Below are 12,637 nucleotides of genomic sequence, written 5' to 3'. Positions count from 1 at the left end.
GAAATGCAAAAAAAAGAAGTTTTTTGTGACGTCATCACTTCGGTTCTCTAAAGTTGTTCTAGATACTTGTCTTAAAGTACATGACTTGTACATATGCCTAAAATATCTTAAGGAATTGAAAAGGTTACTGACAACATTCTGTATACCTAAAAGGTGCAAGGTCCAGTTTACACAATCCATAATATCAATAGAAGCCATCATTAAGGATGCTTACCGTTGCAATCTTTCTCTCCTGTATACACAAGTCAAGTGACTTCTGCTGGTGTCAGTATTGAACTAAAGTAATTTACTACCAAATATAAACACAAAGGACCAAATTCACAAAGGTGGTTTTGAAAACCCACGGTTGAATCCATGGTTGATGCAGATTTCCTGTATAAATTACGCTTAATTAAGCGCCTATCGGGCACGTGTATCAAAAATGTCCAATGCTGATGCGCGCTTTTGTCACATTGCACCAAATTGATGCCTGTTACCATGCGTAGATACACAATTTTATTCATGAGTCCACTGTTTGAAGAGTGGACTCATGAATAAAAACAATGGGCTCATGAATAAAATAGCGTGGATAACTACAGCAACAGGCTACAAGTTGGCGGACTGTGACAAAAGCGCGCATCAGCATTGGAATTTTGAATACACGCGCCCGATGCGCACTAAATTTAGCGTAATTCATATAGGAAATCTGCATAAAACGTGGACTCAACCGTGGGTTTTAAAAACCACCTTAATTGTGAATTTGGGCCACAAGTATTGGAAAAACTTGTACGAGTATCATTATTATTATTATTTCTCATAAAAATTTTCTAGTTGTTGACTCCTTCTGAATCTCTATCATAGAACGTCTAATGAGATAGTCTTTGCCTCTACTTGCCGCTGAGGTGAACTGTGTGAACTACCTGATGTCAACGTCGTCGACGACACCGTATCCAAACTCCTCCTCCTCCTTGGAATGACCCCCGATGACCCTTCCTTCACCTCTATGTCATCTCTATAGGGTGGAAAGCTAGATCCGATGGGCAGCGTATAGCTCTTTCTTGATTTTTCACTGTGGTTCTCGTACAGCCCTGGTCGGAGGGAAGCGAAGAGGGCTTCGTCGTCGATGTCGTCATCGGCGTCGGGACTGACGGGGAGGTACTCGGTGTAGCCGTGACCTAGCTTGGCCTCAGGGAGGTGTCGCTGGTTAGCAGAGGCTCCCACTGAGGGATACAGAGATTTTTAAAAGAATTATAACTGAGTGATAGGCTTACAATTTAAAGATAAACACCAGTTGTGGTAACAATCTCAAAATGAGTTCAAACAGAATCGAATACAATTACCATCCAAGTGCTTGAATATATGTGCCAAATAGCTTTGGAAAAAAAATGTGTAATTGAAGAGTAATGGGTAAAAATAAGCACGGAATTCCAAGCAATATTAATACACTGTCCCACACATGACTTTCTGTGTTAGGGATCATCAGAATTATCAGTTTTGAGCTAAGATTTCATGATTTCACATGGATAAGTTTACATTAATGTACCAGATCTAGATACATGACAATATGGTGACAATTAACCTTGATTTAAAAGACTCTCTCATGAAATTATTTTTGCTGCAACTACTTTCTTTTACCTTTAAGCATGATGTAAACCATTTACCTAGTACAAAAACCTTCCAAAAATTTATATATATCATACAATCTGGATAGGATGTGATCAGACCTCTAATAGAACAAAGTCATTATATTGTTAGCTCTGAATGGAGTGATCCATACATATTTTAAGTGTATTATGTCACACTCAAAGTAATTCTTTATTTTTTACACTGTACATTAATTGTTCTGATTTTTATACAGTAAATCAAACCAACATTGAGGATATAGTTGGTTATTATCATTTCTTAACATCAAACACTTTCACCTAATAAGCAGCAAACTGCAAACTTGGTGATCATTTTAAAATTTAAGTTTGAATCATTTATGATTTGCCTTGTTCTTTGTAACTAGACATAATAAAAATTTCACCACAGTCATTCATAACTAAGTGTGAAATAAAATCTTGAAGGCCTTCAGGATATACATTTTAAATGATTTCCTTACAGTTTAAAGCTATTACAAACTAAACTAATTGTTCTTTAATGTTAATTATTTCATCCCACACTATTCAAAATGTCAGGTGATCATCGCAAATGGATGAAATATAAGTCAGAAAAAAAGGTAAGTCTGCAGACCACAAGCTTCTTAAATCTAGTATTCTAATTATTTGAAACCAGGCCAGACTGGGTCATTTCACTGGGATTTTTGTATCAGATACTAGTTAATAGTTACAGTATCTAAAGGTCAGGTCCACCTCAGAAAAATCTTGATTTGAACAGAGAAAAATCAGACAAGCACAATGTTGAAAATTTCATCAAAGTTGGATGTAAAATAGGAAAGTTATGACATTTTAAATTTTCGCTTATTTTTCACAAAATAGTTATATGCACAATTTAGTCACATGCAAATGAGAGATTCCATGATGTCCCTCATTCACTATTTCTTTTGTTTTTTATTGTTTGAATTATACAATATTTCCATTTTTACAGATTTGACAGTAAGGACCAACTTACTGAACTATATATTTTTTTTAACCATGAAATGTTAAACAATGGTAATTCAACATGTGTCGGGTGAAATAAAACTTTGTTTCATTTATAAAATTAGAATATTTCATATAATAAAATACAAAAGAAATAGTGAGTGGGTGATGTCATCAGTCCCCTCATTTGCATACCAGCTAGGATGTGCATATGGTACCTGCCATTACGTGAAAACCCAGTTTGGATAAAGACTGCAGTTCAGATTGCAAACTGCGGTGTTATACCCCATTTTTTGTTTGGATCTCCCAAATATTATTTCTAAGCCCTTATCACGCGCGCTTGGCAAGGTAATTCAGGGGTAATACTTGCTGTCTCAATTTCACCCCCACAGGCCAGTATATGAGCGTTGAGCAAAGGACCAAAAGATAAACAACAGCTGTGCTATTACGTAAGACTTCTCTGCCTGTAGTAGGACCTTCGGAATGAAATTATTGTATTCGATATTTAAACACGTTTTCAAAGGCATATTGTATTCAGTAATCCAATGTTAGTCCATTTTCAATTTCGAACGAAGAAAATCGACCTCGAAATAAGGAAAGTAAGCGAATAAAAATGACGGCATGTTTTGCAGAAACCGAGCTCAGCGCTGCGCATGCATCCCATCGTGTGTGGCCCCCTACTGTGACTGTATATGCCGGGCTCTTGTGTTATCTTCGGACCGACGTCAAGAAACAGGTGTTTTGATACTTAAATTGCTTGCTTGGGGCATGTTAGGGTTTGTCGTATTTGGAGAAGAGAATTGATGAGAAGGGAAACCGGGGTATAGTGATCTCAAACGGAAGTTTTTCGTCATGTTTGTGAAAGCAAAACTGAAAAATGTCATAACTCTTATTTAACATCCGATTTTGATGAAATTTTCAGTGTTGTGCTTGATGGATTTTTCTCTTTTTATTCAAATCAACTTTTTGTTGTAGTGGACTTGTCCTTTAAGCATCCATTAGGAAAAAAGGAGGTTCAAACTGCATCTAAGATAATTCCTTGTCTGCTCTCAGTTGAAGGAATATGTCGAATGAACACTTTAAGAAGCTCATGAATTTTCCTTTCGAGAGAAAGTGTACCATCACTGAGATAAAATTGTTAAAATGTTTGAAGCATTTTGTCCTACCTACTTTTTTCTAATTCCAGAGGATATTATTGTAAATAAAATTTTAGCACAAAGGACTTAAATACATTTTATTTCATAGTAAATGTTAAACTATATAGCTATAGTTAAAAGATGCTTTGAAGTTCTTAATACAAGTAAATTGGCAAAGGGGAAACTCAAACTTTTTGTGATACTAATATTTCATTAATAACAAACTATACTACCTATTTTGTTAATTATTGCCTGTATATGTATTACAAAGTGCACCATTTGGTTTCATTGTTGCAATTTTTTCAGAAGGGGGGGGGGGGTTAACACCAAACTATCCCATTTATTTTCTGGATAAATGTATGAGTAAAATGATGATATAATAAAGGAAATATAAGAAGTCAGCCTCAAATTTACCCTTGGAGACAGACTCATGACATGGCCATTAAACATATGAATTTTATTTCAATGATTTGTTTACATTAATATTTTACTTTGGAGGAAATTTGAATAGAATGCTTAGCGTAGTCAACACAAAGCACCCAATTCTTTCAGTCATGCATCTTATTAATGGCAAGTTACAAGTTCCTTTTATTAGCTACTATAATATACCTCAGCCCATGAAATCTCTTTGGATGAGAGAAAGAATTTGTCACAGTCCATTCAAATATTTTTGACAAAAAGAAGTTTGATTAAAAAACACCCAAGCATGCATGATATGAAGTCTACAGTGTACACTGATGATGTCACACTGAGAAACACGCATTCAAATCAAATTCCATGCATAGATACTGAATATTCATAAATGCATCACAATTATTATAAACTGAATTATTCATATCAAATAAATACACAATGAATTCAAAGTTTTTACTCTTCTTAGCATCTGTTTGAAAGAGGATGAAATTCAATATGAAATAAAAGTGTGATACATGCAAACACAGTGGCATGCACAACAAGTTTCCGTAAAAACAAATATTGAATCACCAAGCTTCCAAAAACTTTTGTAAACCTGTTAATAATGTTTAATATCACAGTGCCACTAAGCAGTTTTGTTAATATCCCTATCCTTGCGGGATAGAGCAACTTTAATCTAGCACTACACAGTTGCTGCCGGGCCCACGATCAATTGAGTAAAATGAAACTTCTACTTATCAGGTCTTGGAAAAAAATGGACCTACACAATGTATTAAGGACTACCTTCAAGTAAACGCACATGCACCAACTTTATTTCTTTATTCAAATATTGAGATAATTATAATACAAATAAATTTAGAAATTCAATATTTCATCATGCAGTAATCCTTATGAAACCTCTAAAAGCATCTAGACCTATGCATGCATTATGGAAAACCCCAAACACAGTCCTCAATAAATGGTATAAACTATAATATTAGTTCAGTTTATTTCAGTATGACAAATTAGGGGAATGATATTAAAATTAGGATATATGATTTTTAAACATATTGGTGGGATTTTAAACATATTTGTGGGATTTGACTTTTGTGATATGTCGAAGTGCAGATAAAACTATGGGACAATCTACTAAATATGAGTGTAGGAACATGTAATGAATCACACCTAAAATGTGATATAATATGCAGTTGTATGATATCATATGACATCATAAGTATGGCATGCACTAAAAATTCAAAACCACACAATAACATGTACATTCCGAAATCTATTCAAGAATTCTTACATAAACTTCATAGCCTGCAAGAACGGCAAAGTAGAAAACATGGAGGAGAAGAAACGCAGATGATTTCAAAGCAAAGATCAAGGAAAGCAACATACATTAATCAGAAATTGCATTCTAAAAGCACTCTAGGACTTAAAGATTTTGTTTTCATTGCCCCCCTAAGCTCCAGCTTTGGTCAATTAATGTAAAATGCATAGATTAAAAGATCAAAATTGCTATTTCAATCAGTAAGTCTTGTGCATATAGTTGGAAAGTCGTTGATTACCTTTGCTCCTTTTCATACTACACATAAAGTTTGTAGTTTGAATGAAAAAATATAAACAAAACAAATTACTATATGTCTTTTTCATAAAAAAGTAGCAAACATTTGTTGCATCATAAAAAAAAAGAAAAATAACAATGACATAACATTTCGATTCAGCTAAGCACATTTCAGTAAGAAGAAATATTTATCTTATAGTTTCCAAATTGAGGCAAAAACACAATAAAGTCAAAAAGACAGACATTTCGTTGGGAAAAACAGGCATGAAATTATTTGTCAAATCATAAAAACAAGATGCATCAATTCAGTGCTCAATAAAAAATTCCAATGGAAAGATTCTGAAATGCATGGTCATTAATGAATATCAATCACTTATTTCTCCATGAATGATTTCTTAAATATGAAAAAAAGACATTTTTTTATAATATCTTTCATCAATGCAGTACGTAATAACCTGTCATGTACCGGTACATAGTGAAAACTAACTTGACAAGACTTCACTCTACAGTACAATGCCAAGATCAGCTGGCCTGCGGAGAGTGTGTTTCATGAATCAAATAAGGAGTAATTTTTCAATGATTAAGTTGCTCTGAGCCAAACGTTGACAAACACTGACCCTTAGTATTTGAATCCTGAAACACTCCCCAGATGAACATCCTAGGGAGAACGAGAAACATTATAACAATTTCCAGTTGACCAGTTATGAATTTGAAATTGATAAGAAAATTTACTCACCATTGGATTGTGGTCTGGAGGAGAGGGGTGAATCCGTGCCCCCCTCGCTACCGGTATTAGGATCCAGATCCATCCCATCATAGGTTAACGTGTACCTGTCATCCGCGGAGGTCCGCCCCTTCACGTTACCCTCTTCATCAAACATATGACTGTTACCTCCACGGAATAAACTCCAAGGTCCGACTAACGGTGGTGACGTCTTAACGGGCGCCTCAACCTTGTTGTCATGGTTACACGGCATTGATTCAATGGTAGCTGTAGTCCTTATAGCATTTGGCTTCTCTGAGTCATCCCCAGAATCTTCGGTATTGTTATTTAAGGTTGATTCAGACTCGTTTGTGACGTAGTAGCAGTAGCCCTCGTCTTTGGTAGTTGGGGACGTCTGGAAGCGGTTGAGAACGGAAGAGTAGCTGGTGGAGGAGATGGAAGACCTTGCGGATTCCGTCTCCGTGTAGGATTCGCTGCTGGCCAGCGGGGCTAGACGCTCGTGCGCTGCAGCGCCCTCGCTTGAACAGTTTGAGGCAAGGTTCGTAAGAGTTGTTTTTGGCCATTCATTTTGGGAATTAGTTCTTAGTTTGTCATCAGGAATAGACTGTTCTGCTTCGTCAATCAACATCCATTGGTTTCCAGAAGCACAAGATCCAGGCATTGACAATGTCAGTACCATGTTGAGAAGAGGTTGATCCCCATAGACAATAACCAGGATAGGATCAATGAAAAAAAAAAATAAAGAAACATGAATAAAATATTACTAACATAGAAAAACATTATTGTATCATATTATTTGAAAGATGAAGGTTAATTTTCATATGGGCTGTGTCTCACCAACAAAAGATTTCGCTGCGACATCTCCCATATTTGTTCTAAGTAAGTCTCTGCAACAAAAATGGTCTGAGCTCTCACAGGTGCAACTTGCAGGAGACTAATCAGAGACGTCTTCCAGCCATGCATCAATAAGCTTTCTTGAAAATCTTGGGGAGGTCACCAGTAGTCTTCTATAGTTGCAGTGGTGTCTCAGAAACAAAAGTGGAGATGTCCCAGACAAGTGTCAATTCTTATCAAGTCAGTAACAGATCAGTTCTGGTACCTCCATACCCGAGGCTAGACGCAAGAATGGCACCTGCTCTTCCGGCAATGAGGGGAGACTCAAAGGTACTAGACTATCATTGGATTTTAAGGTTTCAGGCCCAAAACTACATTTCAGTTTCAGATTGCAAAGAAATCCCTATCACTTTTTGAATGGAGATTCGTTCCAATACCTTCATACCTTGAGGCAAGTATGGTACTTGCTCTTACGGCACTGAGTTGTCATATGATTCTAAAGTTTCAGGTCCAAATTCAGGTGCCAAATTGCTAAATGGAATCACTATTACCTAATGAATGGAGATCAGTTGTAAAACATATACTTGAGACAAGAATGTCACCTGGGCCCTGTCTTACAAAGAGTTACCATTGATCCAATCAATTGCAACCAAGGACAGCCAGCAATGTCAACATCCATGATGCTTGTTTATTCAAAATATTTTCCAGCTCTGTATATTCATGCATTGTTTTCTTGAAAATTCACTGCACTTCTCCTTGTATACAAAGGGCATTGTGCAAATTTTTCATAGAAAAAAATTATGACACTGATGGATTTCCATAGAGTTTCGATGGATTTCTATAGAGTTACGATTGATTGGATTGATTGTAACTCTTGAAAGACGGTGCCCTGTTCTTCCGCCATTGAAGGGAGACTCAAAGGCACTCAGTCTTTATTTGATTCTAAGTTTTCTGGCCTAAATTAAGTTGTCAGAATTCCCTATCAACTTAGGAATTGAGATCAGTTCTAATATAATAATATTAATAATGATAATAATAGCTGGATTTATAAAGGGCTTTTTGCCATAGGATACAAAGCGCTGCTACTATTACCCCGGCTTTAGCTTGAGCTACCATCATCGGCGCTCAGTGCATGCAAGGAATTACTCCTGCCGGGTACCTATTCACCTCACCTGGGTGAAGTGCAGCACAGTGTGGATAAATTTCTTGCTGAAGGAAAACGGGTCATGGCTAGGATAAGAACCCACGACCCTCTGTTTCAAAGGCGAGACTCAGAACCGCTAGACCATGGCGAACCCTAAGCTCTAAGGTCTACATACCTGAGGATTGCGGCAAGAACGGCACCTGCTCTTCTGGGGTTGAGGGTAGACCTGAAGGCAATAGGTTGTTGTTGGATTCTGAAGCTTTGTTTCCCCATCCTCTGGTAGGTGAGGATTTGTTGGAAGACCCTGATGATTTGGAAGGAGAATCCTGTAGATTTTTGGAAAGAGTAAAAAAAAAGAGAAATGGAAATAATCATGGATTTCAGACAAGAAAAGTGATCTTTATCAATATTTGTTGAAACCAGTTAGTTCTTGGCACTCCTCAGTTTGTTTGTCATTGAGACAAGGACCATCTTATCTTCTTCAGGTTTGGAGAAGTTAGGCTTGGTAGGTCAGCAGAAGGCTAGTCAAGCCAGACCACGCCCTAAAAAGTCTCTGGCAGTGTGGACAGGGTATACTGGTAGCCGCTACAGGGTTGGAAGTTCTTGCCTTTCTGGCCTGTCTGTGTTCTACAGACACTGCAGTCCTGTTGGTTTGGCACCCTCATGAACAAGACCCTATACCACTATGGCACTAAGACAGAGACGTATTATTTCAAAAAGGTCCCATACATAGAAGGTATTTCATAGACCTGCCCAGGAGTAGAGGTAGGGCAAACTCTAATCATAAACCATATTTAGAGGCAGCAAAATGGTCTTTAAAACTAGGTGTTTCGAAAGGAGGCTGAGTTAAAATGACCAGCCATTGGTGACCAACAGATGGACTAAGGGTCGCAAATGGACAGAATAAAATGACCATGTCCAGACAACGATAGATAAATCTAGATTAGGAAATATACATCTTAAAGTGATCTTTGGTATCACTGAATGTCTATTTTGATAGCACTTACCTGTTTATTTTATGTTGGGTGCCTGATTTTAAGACTTATTTTGTCTTCTTTGGCTCCCCCACAGTAATGTACATTTCTTTGTATTGCTTTTGATCAACTCGGTTCACTTTCCTTTTTCAATTATGTTTGTTTCCTATTTTGTACATATTTGTAATGTTATTGTGGAAATTATTTGATTTGATTTTTGTATGTTTTTATTTTAGCGGTTCATAGTCTCCGCAGAAAAATCACTGACTTCTCCCAGCAAAAATATAATATATATTGTCTCAGCACTACTTCTAAAGAAGGTTTGTCTTATAATACCCCAAAAGGACAAAGAAAACCTACCTGGAAATGTACAGTGTGACCGCCCTCTCTTGTTGATCTAGCTGGTTTCATCTGCAGGTATGATGAATGAGAAGACGATGAAGAAGGTGGTTGGTTGAACTCTTGACTAGGAGACGGGGGACTCATGGGGGTCCTACCGACCTGCGACCAGCGCTTTGGTAGACCATGTCTCTTTCCGTACTCCATGCACTAAAGAGAAATATAAATGACACAACAGAATAGTTGACAGCAATCTGGACACAGACATGGGATTAATTTCCACACAAAAAAATTACAGGCCTTTTCTGCTGTAATAGTCGATCTAGATCGAGACCAGTTACTACACCAAGTTTAGAGCTCTCATTACACTTTGCGATAGATGATCCTTGGTGAAATGATGACACCACATATCAATTAAACAATATATGCTTTTATACTCTAAGTTGGTGTTTTCTGCCTACTAGTCCAAAGAAGTAATTGAGACTATAAGATCTAGGTCTTGGAACATGCACAGGCCTTCTCTAAAGCTCTCATGACATCGTCCCAATAGGTAACCTTTGGTGAATTATCTCTTGATGACTTCTTACATCAATCAAATAATACACATTTCAATATCATTTACTTCCTTTCTCGAGACTACATGTAGTAAACTGGGACCAAGACATACTTGGACCCTGCACAGACCCTGTCTAGAGCTCTCATGACATCACCCGTTAGATAACCCTCAGTGAATTATCTCTTGATTACATCATACATCAATAAAATTATATAAGGTTTACAACATTAAATGACCTTTTCTAGCTGACCAAACATCTAAACTAATATTTTAGACCAAAAACTTGGTCTTAGACCAGTTACGGACCTTGTCTACAGCTCTCATGACACTACCCGTTAGATAACCCTTGGTAAATTATCTCTTGATTGCATCATACATCAATAAAATTATTCAAGTTTTACACCATTACATGACCTCTTCTACCTTTACCAAACATCTAAACTAATATTTTAGACCAAAAACTTCGTCTTGGACCAGTTACAGACCTTGTCTACAGCTTTCATGACACTACCCATTAGATAACCCTTGGTAAATTATCTCTTGATTACATCATACATCAATAAAATTATACAAGTTTTATACCATTACATGACATTTTCTAACTTACTAAACATCTAAACTAATAATTTAGACCAAAAACTTGATCTGGACACCAGGTACAGACCTTGTCTAAAGCTGTCATGACACCTCCTGGCAGATGATCCTTGATGATTACTGGTGAAATCAGAACCTCACTGAAATCCTCAAGGTCCCTCCAGATACCATAGTAAGCACAATCTTTCTTACTGATACTGGGCGGGAAGAGAGATGAATGGAAATATTAGTAGAGGGTTATAAATTGATTTCTTTTGAGCATCTCGCACGCGACATTACAGTGGTATGATGTTGATGTGACAGAAAATGTGCAGATCAGTGAAAATCCATGGTGTCTTGCACTGAAAGACAATTTCCATTGTTGAGTTGGCTTGCTACTGCCTCGGACAACAAGCAGAGTATAAATCAAAACATGTGGTTTGCACTATAAAGTCTCAAATTTTCAGTCACTCCCTTTCTCTTTTTTCATTGCATGAACCAAACCTTTTTTTAGAAATAGATATTCAAATTTGGGATTAGACTTGTATTATTCAATGAGATGGTGATATTATCTTTGCAATGATGGAATATATAATTGTGCAAATCATCAATCAATTCTACGCTGGTGAACAAAAACAAATGTATTCCTCTTTTTAGATTTAATGGTGGCAGCGGTGGGATCGGCATAATATTTTCACTGACAAATTTGCTTTGAGCCAATCAGACACAAGTATATCAGTAGCTTATAACAGCTTTTACTATTTGTTTCATGAAATGCTCCCCAGATGTTCATGTGAATGACCAAACATTTGCTCCTGCCATAAATATTGGAATCATAATCATTTAATAATAATAAAAATAGCTGGATTTATAAAGCGCTTTTTGCCAGAGGATACAAGCGCTGCTATTATCATTACCCCGGCTTAAGCTCGAGCTACCATCACTGGTGGTGAGTGCATGCAAGGAATTACTCCTACCGTGTACCCATTCATCTCACCTGGGTCGAGTGCAGCACAGTGTGGATAAATTTCTTGCTGAAGGAAAACACACCATGGCTACGATTCGAACCCACGACCCTCTGTTTGAAAGGCGAGAGTCAGAACCACTAGACCACAACGCACCCACATTTCTCTGTAAGAGGTAGAACTTGTGTTGCAAGTATTTTTATCAGCTACTTACCCCTCTCTCTTGTGGTTATTCCTGACAATCTGCAGCACCCTCCCCGGTAGGTAGAGGGGGCTGTGCGTCGACAGCACCAGGGCGTGGTTTGTGGGATGGAAGGCTTTGTTGAGTCGGCACGGAAACGGAGACGGCGTGTCCACATCTTCGACGGGGGCCAGGTTCTTGGAGTGGACCGTGCAGCAGCATAGGAGCTCTCCCATTATAACTCTCCACTGGTTTGGTTAAGGATAAACATATTTACAGTTAATAGACATGCAGTCTCACATATACCACCCTTCATTTCATAAATTGAGTAATGATTTTTTATTCCTTCTTACCTAGTCTCTCTTTCTTAAATCTTAAAATCTTTATTTTATTGTTCGGAATAGACACCAGAAATAAAATACTCTAAAAATTTGTTTCGCCCAAATGATTGTGGGCTCGGCAGCCCCCGTGGCTTTATCCCTTTAATTATTGAACGCCAAACAGGGTAGGAGCAACTCCCATCTTTTAATGTCTTTAGGTCTGACGCAGCCGGGGTTTGAACCCCCACCTCCCGGTTGTGAGACTGACGCTCTACCAACTGAGCCAACACATCGGTCTTCCGATGAATTTGTTCATGTTATGGTAGCTCACAGGTTTTTCAGCAGCAGCCAATTTCCATCTTTTAACAATTAA

General features: G+C 37.5%; 1 protein-coding gene across 1 annotated transcript in view; it reads right to left on the bottom strand.

Annotated features, from left to right (window-relative positions):
- Positions 1-1,054: 1,054 nt before the first annotated feature.
- The window catches only part of LOC121406313 (diacylglycerol lipase-alpha-like), a 114,619-nt gene continuing 103,036 nt past the window's right edge, over positions 1,055-12,637 (bottom strand). Inside the window, exons 14-20 of the mRNA XM_041597326.1 lie at positions 11,978-12,192; positions 10,890-11,016; positions 9,691-9,879; positions 8,532-8,682; positions 6,391-6,987; positions 5,394-5,407; positions 1,055-1,199 (exon numbers count right to left, since the gene is read on the bottom strand). Coding sequence (XP_041453260.1) covers positions 1,155-1,199; positions 5,394-5,407; positions 6,391-6,987; positions 8,532-8,682; positions 9,691-9,879; positions 10,890-11,016; positions 11,978-12,192 — 1,338 coding nt within the window. The 3' untranslated portion in view covers positions 1,055-1,154. The remainder of the gene's footprint in view (positions 1,200-5,393; positions 5,408-6,390; positions 6,988-8,531; positions 8,683-9,690; positions 9,880-10,889; positions 11,017-11,977; positions 12,193-12,637) is intronic.

This window comes from Lytechinus variegatus, chromosome 19 (assembly GCF_018143015.1).
Source record: "Lytechinus variegatus isolate NC3 chromosome 19, Lvar_3.0, whole genome shotgun sequence".
NCBI lineage: Eukaryota > Metazoa > Echinodermata > Echinoidea > Temnopleuroida > Toxopneustidae > Lytechinus > Lytechinus variegatus.
This window is presented reverse-complemented; position numbering and strand designations above follow the sequence as displayed.